Genomic DNA, 18,520 nt, shown 5'->3' on the forward strand with positions numbered 1-18,520 from the left:
CGTATCTCAACTGTAATAGGGTCGTTATTTTTCTTGGCGATTTTAATTGTGTTTGCTCTCCAGAGGATAGAGCGAATCAAGTGCGTTTTCGAGATTCCAGTGCTTTTTCTTTGAGTGATATTATTGCAAGAAATACATTAGAGGACGTCACTGTTTGTGCATCTAAGGGAGGGGTTCAGTACACCCATTTTCAAGGTAATAGCCATGCGAGGCTTGACAGAGCGTATATTTCACTTGATCTTGTACCCCTTTGCGACCACTACGAGGTGAAACACGTGTCTTTTAGCGACCATGCTTTGGTATTTTTTACTCTTGGGAACAAGAAGAAATCACCGCGTTGGGAGTGGGCGCTGTGGAAGATGAACGGATGTCTCGTTAATGACGAACCTTTTATTTCCCGAGTTAAAGAAGTGTTTAAAAATTTGAGTGTGAATGACCAAGCAAATTGGGGGGAAAGGTGGGAATTGTTTAAAGAGGACGTCAAAATGATCGCTATTGAGAGATGTAGCGTCATAACACATCACAAAAAGATTAAAGAGAATGATCTTCGACGCAAGTTAGACATGCTCATAGCCGAAGAAGGCAAGAAACCCGGCGAGTTCGCGAAAGAAATAAGAGATGTTAAAAGTCAATTGGAAATTATCGATGCTGAAAAGTACAGAGGGGCTATTGTGCGGGCGCGTAGTGAAAAGTATTTGATGGGAGAAAGCCCGACGAAGCGCTCGCTTAGCGACGAAAAAAGATATGCCAAACGCAACGAAATCAAAGAGAGAAGTTACGGCGCCACTCTAACCCGCGATAAGAATATGATTGGAAAAGCGTTTGTAGAACATTATCGCAATCTGCTAGGGAACAGTACCCCTTTAGACACTGATTATAAAACTTGTTTTTTGTCATTGATGCCGCAACTGGATCAGCAGGTTTGCGAAAGCTTGGAAGTGCCAATCAGTATTGGAGAAATTGAAAAAGCTATAGACGAATTAAGTCCCGGCAAGACACCCGGGCCGGATGGCCTTGGGGCAGGTTTTTATAAAACTTTTAAAAGTGAGGCAGCAGTTGCACTGCATAAAGTTTTGGCCGAGGCCTACGAAGTTCACGTGTTGCCGCCCTCGTTTTCAAGGGCGCACACTGTTCTCATTCCAAAGTCTGAAGATCCAGTAAAGCTTCTGTCTGTATCAGCATATAGACCAATTAGTTTAACCAATGTGGATTACAAAGTTTTTATGAAATTTCTGGCTAGACGGTTGCAATCCGTGATTCAGTGTCTCGTGGGACCACACCAGACGTGCGGTATTAAAGGGCGCACCATCGCTACCAGTATTCACGTGGCCAGATCTGTGCTAGAGTGCTGCGATGCTTTTTCTGGACGAGTGGCGATGCTGCAGCTCGACCTAGAAAAAGCGTTCGATCGCGTTTCGCATGAGGTACTTTTTAGTGTTCTAGAGCATGCGAACGTAGGCTCTGTCATTCGCGAGGGCGTAAAGATGGCGTATACAAATTGCACGACTAGTTTGATTGTAAATAAGGGAGTCACCGAAGGTATCAAAGTTGGGACGTCTGTAAGGCAAGGTTGCCCGCTTTCGCCACTACTGTTCGCGCTTTACTTAGAGCCCTTTTGTTTAAAGCTTATTCATAATAGTAATATTCGTGGTTATAAATTGCAGTCAAGTGAAGTAAAGGTTCTTTCCTACGCGGATGATGTCGCTGTTATTTGTGTCGATCGAGACAGCGTACGTGAAGTGATAAATGTGGTTTCTTCCTTTTGTGCGCAAACTGGTAGCGTGGTGAACTTTGATAAATGCATTGGTTTTTGGCACGGTGACTGGTCAAGTAAGCCAGAAGTGTTCATGAATGTTAGGTGGAAGACTTTACCCACGAAGTATCTCGGAGTACCTCTAGAACATTACCAGGACACCACAAGTTATTGGAATGAAGAAACCGAAAATGTTAGATTAAAGGCGGAAGGGTGGAGGGGTAGGGATTTATCTATGTTTGCGCGTTCGACCGTGTGTAATCTGTTTTTAATATCAAAAGTCTGGTATATATTACAAGTGTTGTGTATGTCACGTATGAATGTGCAAAAGCTGCATAGGGTGTTTGCTGTTTTTATTTGGTCTTCAACATGGGAGCGTTCTGCTCGAACGAATTTATTTAGGTCGGTGCGAAGTGGTGGTTTGGGGTTGTCCCATTTGTTCATACGTCAGATTGTTTCACGCTTCATGTTTTTACGCGATCAGAGGGATGCCTTTTTGCGCACAGTTGTTCAACTTCGTCTGCAAAACGCTTTGTCCGAGTTTATTGTTTCGTCATCCACTGGGAAGGGTGCTGCAGTGCAAGGATATTTGAGAGAAGTGTTACTTTCTTTTCGAATCTTGAAGGTCCGTTTTTCTTTAGATTATCTTAGTACCGTGTCACGGAAAAAATTGTATCGAGATTTGGTTGATGTTCTGCTGCCTGTGCCGCTTTATCGTTCCCTATACTGCGAAGGCCCTGGCCTAGATGTTCTAAAAAGAGTGAAGAAGATGCCGGTAAAGCCTAATGCTAAATCCTTTTTTTTTAAACTTCATTGTGGCGTTTTACCCGTAAAGCCATGGTTAGAAGAAAAGGGCATTTTCGTGCCATGGTCTACGTGTTGTCTTTTATGCAAGCAGCCAGAAACTGTAGAACATGTGTTTATTTCCTGCTGGGACGCTGTATTTTTGTGGGATATACTCCAGCGCACACTCAAAAAGGATTTCCCGATCACCGCCAGGGGTATCCGGTTTTTATCAATAGAGAATGTAAATGGCGTACCTTATGATATGATCCTACTACTGGGCCTTCACAGTTTATGGAAAACAAGAGTAGGCGTAAATCACGCTGATAAAACAGTCCGCTTGGCGCGTGAATATTTTATTGAAAGTGTTGCCGGCATGCGTGAAGTGTTCCGGGCACAGCCCGAACAGCCGGATTGGTTGCCCATTCTTGATGGTTTGGTTTCTCTAAAAGAATTTTAATGACACCACGGCAGCCAAGTTACGGCTGACGTGTTTTTAAACCCTCCTTTGTATATATGCTATTGTACAAAGATAAAAACAGGCAATAAAGAAAAAAAAAATCCTCGTTAGTATAGTGGTCAGTATCCCCGCCTGTCACGCGGGAGACCGGGGTTCGATTCCCCGACGGGGAGCATAATTTTTTTTTTTTTTACCCCCACATTTTTTTTTTTCCTTTATTGAAAAGTCCATGCTGCGCTAGAGTTCCCATCCAGCTATTGCCGTCTCTCCTCGTTAGTATAGTGTTCAGTATCCCCGCCTGTCACGCGGGAGACCGGGGTTCGATTCCCCGACGGGGAGCATAATTTTTTTTTTTTACCCCACATTTTTTTTTTCCTTTATTGAAAAGTCCAGGTTGCGGTAGAGTTTCCGTCCCGCTATTCCCGTCTCTCCTCGTTAGTATAGTGGTCAGTATCCCCGCCTGTCACGCGGGAGACCGGGGTTCGATTCCCCGACGGGGAGCATCATTTTTTTTTTTACCCCACATTTTTTTTTACTATATTGAAAAGTCCATGCTGCGGTAGAGTTCCCATCCCGCTATTCCCGTTTCTCCTCGTTAGTATAGTGGTCAGTATCCGATTCGACTTCCGGCTGCCGAGCGCGACGGACGTCTTATCATGAGCTCCGTCGGAGCGGCGATAACGGCTAGCACTAGCCGGGAATCAACTGTTCAGCCAGGAAACAACGCCCACCAGGAATACAGGATGCTTCTGCCCACGCTGCCAACAGGTCGGTCTTCTTTTAATGCTGTCATTTTGCACTGCGACCCGTCGGGGAGACCCTATAAAATCGCCGACTTCGCCGACGCACTGAAGTCAGCCATCAACCTCAAGGACATTGCCGGGTTTGGTGCTTACCAATATAATCACGTCTGGATACTCACTCTACACAACATGTTGGCGAAGGAAAAAATGGTGAAAGTGCGGCAACTCGTCATCAAGGGAAAAACGTGCGTCGTCATCGACCCCAACACCAGGGAGAAGACCTTCAAGGTACACTGGCTGCCTACGAACGTTCCGGATGAAGCAGTCGTGCAAGCGTTCACCAGTTACGGCAAAGTGAAGAAAGTCGCGAGGGACAAATGGCGCCGACCTGGTTTTGAAGAAATAGAGACAACGACCAGAACCGTAACGATCGAACTGAAGGAAGGCAACACGGTGGATTCCATCCCCCACCGAGTCACCGTCATGGGAGGCCCTGCGTTGGTGTCAATTCCAGGTCTGCCACCATTGTGTCTCCGATGCCGGAAGGTTGGACATTTGCGGAAACAATGCCGGACGCCATGGTGCAAAGTGTGCCGCACGTTCGGGCACGAGGAGGACGACTGCGTCCAGAGCTACGCGTCCAGAACGAGAATGGCAGTTCAAGAGGACGAGTTCGAGCACTACATGGATCAGGGCGACATGGACGAGACGGGCATCTCTGGCGGCCCCGAGAACTCGGGGACTCCGGGAGGTCAGGAGGCTTCAATCAACGCATCCTCTGTGGCCACGCACCCACCTTCCCAACAGCAACCGGAGCAGCAGCTGGAGCGACAGGCTCCACTCCAGGACGACCACGCCACACCTCACTCTGAACAAGCCGTCCTGCAAACGCAGCCGGAGCCCCAGGCTCCGGTACCGGTCGACGACAAGATGGAGCTCGGAGAGGCCTCGAGCAGCGAAACGACCATCAAGCGCAAGGTGAAGGAAACCGTGCGAAACAACGCAGCCGACCAACGCTACACCATCGTGAGTGGCAAGCGATGGAAAAAAACGGACACTGTTCCATCTTCCCTTAAGCCGGTCGAAGTCGGAGCGTCGTCTCTTGACAACGCATCTGCCCTGAACACCCCGTGATCCCAAACCAGGACTTCCCAGAAATACGTCAACCGGTAGGAAAAATTGTCCGATTTGTTTGCTAGCTCACACTCTAAAAGGCTTATTGTGCACCCCGGGCAGGCGGGATGGGCTATCCCACAACTTAATCATGACAGTCGTTGGTACGATTAATGTAGTAAGTCTCGTCGCTTCCATGCGGAAGCAATGGCTTTTAGATTTGTTGCTAGAAAAGCGGATCGATTTAGCCTGTGTCCAAGAAACTAAAATCGAAACAAGGGAGCAAGAAGAAAGCACGCGTGAATTTTTCAAGAGACATTATCAGGTTTTTGTTTCGCACTCGAGCGGAAAGAGCGGCGGATGCGCGGTGTTCGTTCGCAGGAAGCATTTCTTGAGAGTATGCCCTGATATAGGACATGACGATTGCGGCAGAATCAGCTATGTCGACTGCATTTTAGCGAACACTTTGATAAGGGTGATATGCTTGTACGCGCCAAACAACATGAGCGAGCGGAAAAGTTTTTTTGAGCTGATTAACTCGGTAGTTGATACGCCAGCGAAGGTCATTCTAGCTGGGGATTTCAATTGTGATGAAAGCTCCGAAGATCGCTTTCCTAGGCGGGCACAGGCAGATAATAGTGTGAAAGTTCTGCGTTCGGTTTTAAAGGAAAACAATCTAATAGATGTAATTGAACTTGCGCGTCCTAACAACACGCAACGCTACACCCAATGGCAGGGTGATTCCAGCGCGCGCTTGGACCGAATTTATATATCGGACGAATTCGAATTCAAAGACGCCCGCTACGATGTTTCACCTGTTCCTTTCTCAGACCACGGCTTAGTAACTTTTGAGTGGAGGGCTGGCACAAGCCATCTTTCAACTCCGCATACTAGCGGTCACTGGAAGCTAAACGAGAGCCTCCTGGAAGATGACGAGTTTTCAACCATCATAAAGGAAAAACTGCGGTTAGCAGCCGAAAACTCGGTTTTTGATGCTGTAAGCTGGGAGATTTTGAAAGCGGAAGTGAAAAGTGAAGCCATGTCATATGGGGAAAGAAAGGCCAGGGAAAAAAATTTAAAGAAAAAAGAACTGTTGCATAATTTAAAAACTCTCATTGCGGCAGACGACTCATCGCCTGGAAATTTTAGAGAAGACATAAAAGCCATAAAATGCGAGCTCTTGACTCTGATGAAAGAAAGGTACATGGGAGCTGTGGTGAGGAGCCGGGAAAAACTGGTCGAGCGAGATGAACAACCTTCAAAGCTTTTTCAGTTCTTTGAGAAGCAAAGAATCAAGTGCAACACTATCCGGCAGATAAGAGACGAAAACGGACAGAGCTTTTCCACACAGGAGGAAATTGAAGACTTGTTTTACGAGGAATATGTTCGAACGTTTCAAAAGAAAGACGCCTGCGATGGCCGTCTTGCGGAAAGCATGCTACAGCAGCTTCAAAAGGAAGTAAGCGAAGAAGTACGCGAACGTACTAACACTGAAATTGTAGAAAGCGAAATTCGGTGGGCAATCCGAAAAATGCCGTCAAACAAGTCACCCGGGCCCGATGGCATAGGTTCGGCCTTTTATAAGAAGTTTCTAGACCAGTTGGCACCTCTCCTACAGAAAGTGTTCAAAGACATATTCAAAAGAAAGCTCTTACCACCCACCATGCGCCAGTCCCTTTTGGTGCTCATTCCCAAGCCGCATTCCGGCAATGACATACCTTCAGTAAGCAATTTTAGGCCAATAAGTCTCTTGTGTACAGACTATAAAGTTTTGACGAGAATCTTAGCTCGAAGGCTGGAGAGAGGTATCGCGGAAGTGGTCGGAGATCACCAGACCTATGCGATCAAGTCGCGGTCAATCGCGCACAACCTCCACGCCATGCGAACAGTATGCGAAGCGGCAGAAGCGTTCAACACGCCCCTTGCGGTCCTTCAAATTGACCTGAGTCGTGCTTTCGACCGGGTGGACCATGAATTCTTGTTCAGAATCCTAAAACGCATCAACGTAGGCGACGTTCTTTCCGATTGGGTGCGCCTGTGCTACAACGACATATCCACCAAGATATTAGTAAATGGAAAAAAAACGGGAAAGATAAGTGTACAATCGTCTGTCAGGCAGGGGTGCCCGCTGTCCCCACTGCTATTTGCGCTGTACTTGGAGCCACTGTGCAAGGCTATCAAAACGGATGAAGGAATTCGAGGGCTTCAACTGCCAACTAAACAACTAAAAATCCTGGCATTCGCAGACGATGTTTCTATTATTTTTTCCGAAGAGAAGGAGCTTTTGAGGGCTTTGGACATAATTCGAGAGTTCTGTGCCGTATCGGGAGCTCGTCTTAACCTAGCCAAATCTACAGGTACGTGGCTGGGTAACTGGGTCTGCAAGCCTTCAAGTGTGTTAGGGATGAAGTGGTCGTCCTCCCTGGAAAAGTACCTTGGCGTGCCTCTCACGTTGACACCTCCTAGCCATGTAACGTGGTCGGTCAAACTCCAGAAGATGAGAGCGTCGCTGCTGCCATGGCGCACGAGACAAATCCATCTTATCCAGAGAAGCTTTGTGTGTAACACTGTTCCCTTTCCAAGTTTGATGTACGCGGCCCAGGCTATTCCAATCGACGCCAGCACGGTGTCCAAGGCCCATCGGCTCTTCGCAACATTTGTTTGGCAGTCGCCAATGGAGAAAACGAGGCGCACAAATCTCTTTCTTAGCCTTCAGGCTGGGGGATTCGCCTTGGTGCACGTGGCCCTCAAAGTTAAAATAAGTCGGTTCCTTTTGTTTAGAGACTCGAGTGATGCGATCACGCGGTGGTCATTCCAGAGCCTCGGGAGTGCGTACCTTAGTCAGTGGGTGGTTGGCACATCGGAGCAACCGAAAGCAGCTAAGTGCCTACGGTTCTACAAAGAAATTGCGGAAGCAATCAAATTCTTTGAATCAAGGTACTCGTGGGAGTATCTCCAGCAAGTTAAAAAGAAAAAACTCTATTGGGACACAGTCAGCAGCATGTTTCCAGCTCCTTTGTACAGAAATGGACTCGAATCATCAGCTGGAAAAGACGTCCTCAGGCGATTGCGCAGCCTCCCTGTTTCTCCCAAAACCAAAAACGTTTTCATTCGTTTTCACACAGAAACCCTGCCAGTGAAAACTTGGTTAGAAAACAAGGGCTTCTACCTTCCAATCGGAACAAACTGCAGTTTCTGTGGTGAGCGGGAAACGCTCCTTCATGTGTTTATGGATTGTAAGGGCGCCTTCTGTTTCTGGGCGGATTTTCGCTATATTTTTGAATGTAATTATGAGCCAAGCTGGGAATCGCTCAAGTTTTTGTACTTTGGTGAGGAACGGGGAGTCGAATTTGAGTCGTTGGTTGCGATGGCCCTTCACGCGCTTTGGTTGTGCCGGACATTATATGTGGAGGCAGCGCCTGTGCGGAAAACCGCGTGGCAGTTGTTTCGGGAGAGAGCAGAGTGGACACTGAGCGCAGTTAGCACAGTACCAGACGATGTCAACCACGCCTGGCTCCAGATAAAACAACAAATTAAAAAAAGCGTCGTTGCCCGCAACGCACAACCGCCCTGGAAAGAAAGATTATAGAAAGAGGGTGGGACCAAGTGTTCTGTTGTTTGTTTGTTTGTCTTTTTCTCTTTGTCGGCTCGAAATTTTTCGTGTATTATTTTAGTAGTGTGCATGCCTAGTAGTGTATGCAATCACTGACCTGGCCATGTGGCCGGTATGTACCAAATGTATACTTCTATAATAATAAAAAAAAAAAAAAAAAGTATCCCCGCCTGTCACGCGGGAGACGGGGTTCGATTCCACGACGGGGAGCATAATTTTTTTTTTTTTTTTTTTTACCCCCACATTTTTTTTTCCTTTATTGAAAAGTACAGGTTGCGGTAGAGTTCCCGTCCCGCTATTCCCGTCTCTCCTCGTTAGTATAGTGGTCAGTATCCCCGCCTGTCACGCGGGAGACCGGGGTTCGATTCCCCGACGGGGAGCATAATTTTTTTTTTTTTTACCCCCCCATTTTTTTTTTCCTTTATTGAAAAGTCCAGGTTGCGGTAGAGTTCCCGTCCCGCTATTCCCGTCTCTCCTCGTTAGTATGTCCTTTCTTGTTTCCTCTTGCGGCGTCGAGCCAACAAGACTCGTGGGATTTCAAAAGGAGGTTGTTGAATCAGTTCGCTTTTTGTCTGCACGTTTTTCTTTGGAGTACTTGTCTCTAGTGAGCAAGAAAGCGCTCGCGCGCGATTTGGTGGTCAGTTTGTTCCCGACACCAATGTATCGAACACTTTTCTGTAATGGCGGCCACGATGTGTTAAATCGAGTGAAGCGTATGTGCGTACCACATTCAGTGAAAACGTTTTTTTTTAAGCTACACACCAATACGTTGCCGGTCAAGGTGTGGCTAAGGGAAAAGGGTATTGATGTCCCGTGGACGGTCGATTGCCTTTTATGCAAGCAACCTGAAACTATTGAGCATGTTTTCATTTTTTGCATGGATGCGGTCTTTTTCTGGGATGTGCTTCAGCGCACGCTAAAGAAAGAGCTGCGAGTCACCCCATCAGGTATTCGTTTCTTGGACGTGACGAATGACGACTGTGTGCCTTTTGACATGTTTTTTCTTTTGGGCCTTTGTAGTATTTGGCGCTCGCGCATGGCAGTAAGGCATGCCGACCCCAATGTCAAAGAAGTACGCTTCTATTTTTTCTCACTAGTAAAGCAAGTTGAGAGTGTTTTTTCTACGCGCGAGCCTAAGCCCGGGTGGCTAGGTCTTTGTAAATCTCTTTTAGAAATGAGAGCCTTTTAACGTGCCCTGCAGAAGACTTGCAGCGCTTTTTTAAATTGAACTGACATGTGCTGTTCCAGTTGCAATAAAGAAAAAAAAAAAAAAAAAAAACTCCTCGTTAGTATAGTGGTCAGTATCCCCGCCTGTCACGCGGGAGACCGGGGTTCGATTCCCCGACGGGGAGCATAATTTTTTTTTTTTTTTACCCCCACATTTTTTTTTTCCTTTATTGAAAAGTCCAGGTTGCGGTAGAGTTCCCGTCCCGCTATTCCCGTCTCTCCTCGTTAGTATACATTCTGCTTCTGGCACTCGCCGAGAACGGTCGCAGGATGGCTGGCTCCAACGGAGCTGCGACAACGGCCCCAGTTGGCCGCGGTACTTTTGCTGCGTCATCGACTCATCGTCTACCGACGACTACAAGGTGGTGTTGCCTCCCATCCCAATGGGTGCAACGATTTTAAATTCAGTACTTTTGCACTGCGATTTGAGAGGCCGCCCCTATCGTATTGAAGATTTCCGTCAAGAACTGAAGCGGTGCGCCGTCCTGTCCGAGATTGTGGCGCTCGGTGCTTTCCAGATGAACCACGTCTGGTTAGCCACGCTGCGAACGCCGGAAGCCAAGAAGCGGCTCATCGACTCCAAGGAGTTGAAGGTGAAGGACCTGAGGTGTGTGGTCATCGACCCCAGCAGCACGGAAGTCCGTCTACGTCTCCATTGGGTCCCGTATCATGTGACGGACGACGCGGTGAGCAAGTCTTTGGAACCCTACGGCAAGGTTATAGAAGTCGCACGTGAGAAGTGGCGCGTCGAGGGATTCGAGGGCATCGAGTCGACTACCCGGGTGGCACGCATGACGCTGAAGAGCGGCGTCACGCCCGACGGAATGCCTCATCAGCTGCGGCTTCAGGGGGCGAACGTCCTTATCGTAATCCCAGGGAGGGCGCCGGTCTGCCTGCGCTGTAAGCGTGCCGGGCACATCAGGCGCGACTGCCGCGTGCCTAAGTGTTCGGTGTGCTCACGTTTTGGCCACGAGAAGGAAGAGTGCGTAAAGACCTACGCCCGAGTAACTGGTGGAGCGGCGGCGGAAGACCTTTCGCCCCTAACCATGGATGTCGCCGAGGCTGAGCGTTCCGCTCAGGGACAACAAGACGAAGCTTCACCGTCTGGTGAGCCCTGCAGCCATCCTGTTGGAGCGGACGGCTCGACTGAAGTCTCGCCTGTAAAGGACAAGAAGGAGGTGGCTGGAGGCTTTCCTGAACCAGGCAGCGCGGCACCCCCTCCCACGGCGACGCCAAGGGAGAAGACCGTAGCCCCGCGCGAGGCCTCCCCCCCGACTTTCGAGAAGGCGCCTTCCGAAGGTCACGACACTATGGACGAAACCACCGAGTCCATCAAGCGTGGTCTCGACGAGAACCCTCCGTCGACGCCGGGCATGACACCCAGGCCCAACCCTTGGATGGAGAGGACAAAGAAGGGGCGTTTCCAGCCCACGCCCACCTTAACCCCAGATGACCGGAGGCGACTCAACAGCAAGTAAGGCGGCTGACGCCTGGTTACAAAGACTGACGTCCGAATGCCAAGGCAAGTGCTACAGCAAGACACATGATTTGTACGTTCCAACCAGCAATAACGGTCGCATCGCTAAATGTTCGAGGTTTGAGCGCCAGGAAAAAACAATACCAATTACAGCGTTTGCTGCTTAAAGAGAAACCCGATTTCTTAGCGGTGCAAGAGACTAAAATGGCTGAGGAGGAACAGGTTGCTAGTGCGCTTAGGCCTTTTCTGCAGTCGTACGAAGTTTGTGTCACCCACGCGGTTGGTTTTTCTGCCGGATGTTTTCTTTTTCTTAAAAAGTCCCTGCCCTTGTCGGAGTTAGCTGTAACCACCGACACGGAAGGGCGGTTCATCATGTGTGATTTTTCCTTGGCGTCTTTGCAGTGGCGAATTGTTTGTGTGTATGCGCCTAGTACGGTTAAAGACCGTGTTTCCTTTTTTATTGGCTTACGCCGTTTTCTAGATTGTGATAAAACGATTGTGTTGTTGGGCGATTTTAACTGCGTTGTAAGGGCAGCAGACAGCCCTTACAAAAATCTCTAGTTAAATTCTTTTGAATTTTTGTTGAAAATTTTCTGGAGTCGTATTGAATTTCTTTTTAAACTTTTTTGACGTTTTTTAGACATTGTTTTGACAACTTATTTAACTCCTAGTTAAAATTGGCCACTTAAATTTTTTAGAATTCCTTCTTACATACATTCTTTTGAATTCCTTCTTACATACATTCTTTTGAATTCCTTCTTACATAAATTTTATTGAATTCCTTTTGACAAAACCGCAGATTAACGTTAAAAAAACAGTAAATTTTTAAATATATTTTTTAATTTCGTTACGATTTGATACATACACATCCCACAAATAAGCAATGTAAACAAACACAAACACCATCAAGCACTCAACACAAGAAACACAGTCCTGTTGACAGCACCAGAGCCTTATATAGCCTACATATCGAAGGGAATCATTTGGCCGGTGACCCCCTCAGCACTTACTAAGTTTCCAAGTCTCCGGTCTCCTTCTCGAAAGTCTGTCAAAGGAAAGACAGTGTTTCGAAGTTCGTAGGCTCTATCTCTTACTGAAAAGCATTGGTACAACTAATAATAATTTCGTGTAGTCGCTAAAACAACATCCACAAAAACAGCTCATAGAACAAATGTTATCGCTTCTCTGCATAGCACCACTCGGGAGGAAACCAGTCAAGGCGGTTGCTCCACTTTAAAATAGTTATTTTGCTCTTCTTTACTAGTTGAATAGGGTCAATAATGCAACGATAGTCATTTACAAAGTGAGAACGGCAGGGCGTGTTTTTCGAACGCCTTGCCTCCAACACACGCCCCATGCCTTCCGTCGTGCTTTGACTGCGCAGTCGAGCTCGAGGGGCGCGAGACGTCGAAGAGTTGTCAAGGATGTAAGGCTCGCGCTGGGGGCAGGAGAACGGAAGCTCCTCCCTGCGGTTCTCAACTTGTCAGAGACTATTGAGAAACTTAGTGACTTTTGACATTTAGTCAAGATGTATTATGTTCAATAAAAAGTCAACAGAAAGTCTGTAGCTTTTCTTTTGACACTGGCTACAGAAAGTCAACTGAATAATTTAAACACGAAGTAAATAGAACGTCTGCAGTATTTCGGATAACACTTTCAACAGAAAGTCAACAGAAAAAGATCCAACGTAGAGTTAATAGAAAGTCAATAGCTTTTCTTTTGACTCAGGCAGAAGAAAATCATAAAAAAAGTTTCAACACAAAATCAACAAACTTTGTGTTGACCATGTCAACAGGAGGTCAGTCAAAATAAAGTAATCAAAGCCAACAAGAAGTCAACACATTTTCAATAAAAAGTAAAAAAAAAAACATCCGTCATATCGGACCTTGCACACGACCGCAGACTGAATAAAAAAATTAAAAATGTCTCTTTTTTATAAACTATTATAAAGAAATAATATCAATAAGTTTTCAATTTATTTTTTAGAAAATAACCTACAAAAAACGTTGTTACAACTTTTTATTTTTTTTATAAATAAGTCTACAAAATAAAATCTATTGTTTTTCCTTTTGAATTTTTTTAGAAAATAATCTACAGAAAAACGTCTTTACAAGTTCTTTTTAAATTTTTTATAAATAAGTCTACAAAACAAAATCTATTGTTTTTCCTTTTGAATTTTTTTATAAAATATCTTATAGAAAAACGTCTTTACAAGGTCTTTTTAATTTTTTTATAAATAAGTCTGCAAAAAGTTCAATATTTTTTCTTTTGAAAGTTTTTTGACAATAGTCAAAACAAAGTGCGTTTATAAAGGCATTCAGTAGGATCGCGGAAAGTCAATAAGAAGTCTAAAAAAATTAAAAAGAATGTTGAGACCCGTTTTTGTAAGGGAGGACGCCCCTGAGGCGGAGCAGCGACAAGAGTGCGCAAGTTTTAAGCGAACTGGTTGAAGACTTTGACTTGGTTGACGCCGGAACGGTGACGAATGAAACGAGCGAGATTCGTTTCACCCATTTCCAAGCGTCGTCTCATGCGCGCCTAGGAGTATACGTATCGGCCTCCGCGGCAGCAATGCTAAGAAAGTATCGCGTCACACCAGTGTTTTTTTCGGATCATTGCATGATTTCGACAACGATCGGCGAAAAAGCGCCGCCGAAGGCCAAGTTTAACTGGAAGCTGTGGAAGCTTAACACAAAACTGCTTGATGATGAAAGTTTTCTTGCAGCGGTAGATAACGTCTTCAAAACGTTTTTTAAAACCGCAAGGGACGATGTATTCGAGACATGGGAGCTCATCAAACAGGAAGTAAAGATGCTCGCTATCGAAAGGTCGTCGATTTTAGCGTACGAGGCACGTTGCGACGAACGTGGCTTAATCGAAGATTTGCAAGCTCTGTCAAGAGCTGAGTGTGAGCGACCCGGCACAGCTCTTAAAGATTTGGAAACGGTTAAGCAACGCCTGGCGCATTTTCATCAAGAGCGTTACCGCGGAGCCATTGTTCGGGCTCGATCAGAGAAGTACTTGATGGGAGAACAGCCTACTAAACGGTCTTTGGCGGATGAGAAAAGGTTCGCGCTTCGCAACGAAATTGGCGAAATCGAGTACAACGGAGTGATTAACACGAGCCCCGGTAGTATTGAGCAGGCGTTTGTCGCACACTATAGGCAAGTTTTTGAAACCCAAGTTAAAGGAAGGCAGGACCCTAGTGGAAAACTTCTAGAGTCCCTGCCGCAACTAACGGAAGAGGAGAAGGAAAACCTCACAGAGCCGATCACTCTTCAAGAGGTCGAGAGAGCAATAGACGATTTGCCGAGCTCGAAAACCCCAGGACCGGACGGGCTATGCGCCGAATTTTATAAGAAATACAAAAGCGTAATCGCTCCACTTTTTTTAGAAGTGATTTGTAAAGCATACGAAAGGAAAGTACTGCCGCCGTCTTTTTCACGTACATACACTGTGTTAATTCCCAAAAGTGATGACGTTGCGAAACTACGTCAAGTCACTGGTTTCCGCCCGATAACTCTGTGTAATGTAGATTACAAGAGTTTTGCTAAAATCCTAGCGAGGAGGTTCCAGAGTGTTGCCTGTCAGCTCATTGGAGATCATCAGACCTGTGGAATACAGGGTCGATCTATTTTGACGAATGTGCACGTTGCCCGAACTGTTTTGGAGGCATGTGACGATGGCATGGGCCAAGTTGCCATGCTTCAACTGGACTATAGATAAGGCTTTCGATCGTGTTAAGCACGATGTCCTTTTTGATGTTTTAAAGCACGTGAATGTGGGCGAGCGTATTTTGGACGGGGTTAAAATGGCGTACCAAGAGTGTACCACTAGGCTCATTGTGAACAGGGAATTGACTGAACCGATACGTGTGCGAACATCCGTAAGACAAGGATGTCCCTTGTCGCCGTTATTGTTTAACCTCTATTTGGAACTTTTTTGTTTAAGTGTTCAGAACAGTAATCAATGTCACGGATTCCGGATGGAAAATGAGGAGATAAAAGTCATGAGCTATGCAGATGATGTCGCGGTTTTTTGTAGCGATAAGCCAAGTATTAGCGCGGCTGTGAAGTTGGCAAGAGACTTCTGTAAGGCTACAGGGGCAGCCATAAATTTGAGCAAGTGCCGTGGGTTTTGGCACGGAGAGTGGGCCACAACCCCTTCGGTGTTTGAAGGGGTGTGTTGGGACCGTGTGCCGTGCACTTACCTCGGTGTGCCACTAAAATGTTACAGGCAAAGCAAACCCTATTGGTCGGGAGTCGCCGCCGACCTGGACAGGCGCGCTTCCCGTTGGAAGCAGCGTGAGCTGTCCATATTTGCCAGAGCGACAGTATGTAATATTTTTCTCATTGCAAAATTATGGTACGTGATGCAGGCCATTCATTGTGCTCGCTTGAATGTGCAGAAATTTCACCGTGTTTTTGCCACGTTTATTTGGAATTCGAAGTGGGAACCGATGAGGAGAGACAATCTTTTTCATCGGATTCGTCACGGTGGTCTCGGTCTCTCGCATTTGTTTTGCAAACAGATTGTGTCCCGATTCTTTTTTCTGCGAGACCAAGAGCATCCTTTCATACGTACGTTTATACAAACCAAATTGTCTCCTCATTTGCCATCTTTTCTTGTTTCGTCCCATGGCGGCGAACTTAAGAGATTAGTGGGATATCAAAAGGAGGTGGTAGACGCAGTGTTATTTTTGTCTCCCCGTTTTTCGTTTGAGTATTTGTCCGTTGTTAGCAAGAAAACGCTTACACGCGATTTATTGATAAGTTTGTTTCCAGACCCGTTGTATAGAACTGTAGTCTGTAGCGGGGGCCAAGATGTGCTCAAGCGAGTGAAGAATATGTGCGTTCCCCCTTCCGTTAAGACGTTCTTTTTTAAACTGCATTCCAATACACTGCCCGTTAAGGTGTGGCTTGAAGGAAAGGGTATTGATGTTCCGTGGTCGGTAGACTGTATTTTATGTAAGAAACCTGAGACCATCGAGCACGTTTTCATTTTGTGCTGGGATGCGGTTTTTTTTTGGGATGTGCTGCAGCGCACGTTGAAGAAACAACTGTGCATTAGCCCATCAGTTATACGTTTCTTGAATGTGAGTAACGATGATGGCATACCTTGATATGATTATGTTGTTGGGTTTGTGCAGTATTTGGAGGTCGCGCATGGCGGTCCGTCATGCCGACCCTAGTGTGAAAGAAGTGCATCATTATTTTTTCAGCCTTGTTAAGCAAGTGGAAAGTGTTTTTTCAAACCGTGAAACGAAACCCGAGTGGCTAGAAATTTGTAAACCGCTCCTCGAAATGCGAGGATTTTAATGTACCCTGCAATAAGTCTTGCAGAGTATTTTTTTTTTTAAAGTGACATTGCCGTTTTTGCATTCCTCCTGCAATAAAGAAATAAAAAAACTCCTCGTTAGTATAGTGGTCAGTATCCCCGCCTGTCACGCGGGAGACCGGGGTTCGATTCCCCGACGGGGAGCATAATTTTTTTTTTTTTTACCCCCACATTTTTTTTTTCCTTTATTGAAAAGTCCAGGTTGCGGTAGAGTTCCCGTCCCGCTATTCCCGTCTCTCCTCGTTAGTATAGTGGTCAGTATCCCCGCCTGTCACGCGGGACACCGGGGTTCGATTCCCCGACGGGGAGCATAATTTTTTTTTTTTTTACCCCCACGTTTTTTTTTTTCCTTTATTGAAAAGTCCAGGTTGCGGTAGAGTTCCCGTCCCGCTATTCCCGTCTCTCCTCGTTAGTATAGAGATTCCACTTCCGGCAGCCGAAGCGATCGGACGCGGAATGTCTAGCTCCGACGGAGCGGTTTCGGCGGCCCAGCCGGGCCGCGGTATCAGGGACGTTGATGATAAGGAATACGCTGTCATCCTGCCTTCGCTGCCCACCGGATCACTCGTGGTAAATACGGTTTTTTTACATGCTGATATCAAGGGACGTCCGTATCGCGCCGAAGATTTTCGCGACGCGCTGGCTCGCTTAGGACTACTCCCCGAGGTTGTCGCCCTCGGGGCGTATCAAATGAATCACGTCTGGGCCGTCACCTTCAAGACTACCGAGGGGTCCAAGAAGCTACTGGCGGAGTCGGAGCTCGTCGTCAAGGGGCGGCGGTGCATCGTCGTCGACCCGGGCAACCGGGACGTACGCCTCAAGCTCCACTGGCTGCTTTTTAACGTCGGCGACGACGACGTGAGGGCAGCCTTGGCGCCTTATGGCAAGGTCCTCGACGTCTCCAGGGAGCGGTGGCACATCGACGGCTGCCACAGCGTCAGCACCATGACGCGGACGGCGGTGCTGCGCCTGAAGGGGGGCGTGACTCCCGACGACATCCCGCATCAGCTGCGCGTCGCCGGTGAACTCGCCCTCGTTGTCGTGCCGGGCAGGGCGCCGCTCTGCCTGCGGTGTCAGCGGACGGGGCACATCCGCAAGGAGTGCCGCGTCCCCAAGTGCAACGTCTGCCGACGGTTCGGCCACGACGGCACGCAGTGCGTAAGGACCTACGCGGCGGCCGTGGGCCCTGTGGGAGGCGAGGAGAAATCCGAGCTTCTCATGGACGAGGCCGACGCCGAGGAGGCCGTCGCGGGTCCGGTCAGCGGGGCGGCACCATCGCAGAGAGCGGCGTCGGCGACGCCCGAGAGGGGCACGGCCACGTCCGCGGTCAACGTGGCACCTGGTGCTGGGTCGACGAGCCAGGCCGAGTCTCCGGACGTTCAGTCCGTTGAGGCGTCGAGGCCTGGAGTCAAGGCAGCCGGCGCATGCGACGACGCCTCCTCTGAACAACCAGGCGACGTGCCCATGGAGACGGCCGTGACACCGGAGCCCGCCGCAAAGCGGACTCGGGACGACAGCGGCGCTGACCCAGAGGCAGCGATCAAGGAGGAGCCGCCTGCCAAGTCGGCACCTACGAGGTTGAGACGGCCCGGCGCCGTCCCGAACGTTGCTGCAGGTGTAGTCAGGGGTGCCAAGCCACCCCCATGACGGCGTAGAAAAGGCGACGGTTTCGGTGGTGGCGCGTAAGTCGTGGAAGGTGTGTGACGAGTCAGAGGAGAGGGCCGCCCGACTCGAGGTAAGCGCCATACGGTCCGTCCCTTTTATTTTTAATGGCTGTTAGACTAGAGTCTGCCCTACGAGTCGCCACGCTTAACGTGCGTGGCCTTTCAGCGAGACGCCGGCAATACCAGTTAAGCCGTCTGTTTGCCGAGCGTGAGCTTGACATAATCGCCGTGCAGGAGACGAAAGTCGAAAGCCATGAACAGACGGACCGTATGGTGCGACCCTTTCAACCTCTTTTCAATATATGCGTTTCGCACGCGATTGGTTTTTCCGGAGGTTGTTGTTTATTTAT

At 47.8% G+C, this 18,520-nt stretch overlaps 2 protein-coding genes and 5 non-coding genes across 7 annotated transcripts; all 7 read left to right on the top strand.

Annotated features, from left to right (window-relative positions):
• The first annotated feature begins 3,097 nt into the window (after window positions 1–3,097).
• Trnad-guc lies at window positions 3,098–3,169 on the top strand. The gene has a single exon. It is a non-coding gene; the product is annotated as a tRNA-Asp (tRNA).
• A 256-nt stretch (window positions 3,170–3,425) lies between these two features.
• Window positions 3,426–3,497, top strand: Trnad-guc. The gene has a single exon. It is a non-coding gene; the product is annotated as a tRNA-Asp (tRNA).
• A 3,982-nt stretch (window positions 3,498–7,479) lies between these two features.
• On the top strand, window positions 7,480–8,441 carry LOC121834294. The gene has a single exon (XM_042288072.1). The coding sequence runs from the start codon at window positions 7,527–7,529 to the stop codon at window positions 8,439–8,441; it is 915 nt and encodes a 304-aa protein (XP_042144006.1). The 5' UTR covers window positions 7,480–7,526.
• Window positions 8,442–8,773: 332 nt separating this feature from the next.
• Trnad-guc lies at window positions 8,774–8,845 on the top strand. Its single transcript has one exon. It is a non-coding gene; the product is annotated as a tRNA-Asp (tRNA).
• Window positions 8,846–9,745: 900 nt separating this feature from the next.
• Trnad-guc lies at window positions 9,746–9,817 on the top strand. The gene has a single exon. It is a non-coding gene; the product is annotated as a tRNA-Asp (tRNA).
• Window positions 9,818–10,210: 393 nt separating this feature from the next.
• Window positions 10,211–11,703, top strand: LOC115310016. The gene has a single exon (XM_029968287.3). The coding sequence runs from the start codon at window positions 10,211–10,213 to the stop codon at window positions 11,168–11,170; it is 960 nt and encodes a 319-aa protein (XP_029824147.3). The 3' UTR covers window positions 11,171–11,703.
• A 4,875-nt stretch (window positions 11,704–16,578) lies between these two features.
• On the top strand, window positions 16,579–16,650 carry Trnad-guc. The gene has a single exon. It is a non-coding gene; the product is annotated as a tRNA-Asp (tRNA).
• Window positions 16,651–18,520: the final 1,870 nt, after the last annotated feature.

Source organism: Ixodes scapularis, unplaced genomic scaffold (assembly GCF_016920785.2).
Source record: "Ixodes scapularis isolate PalLabHiFi unplaced genomic scaffold, ASM1692078v2 ptg001080l_1__unscaffolded, whole genome shotgun sequence".
NCBI lineage: Eukaryota > Metazoa > Arthropoda > Arachnida > Ixodida > Ixodidae > Ixodes > Ixodes scapularis.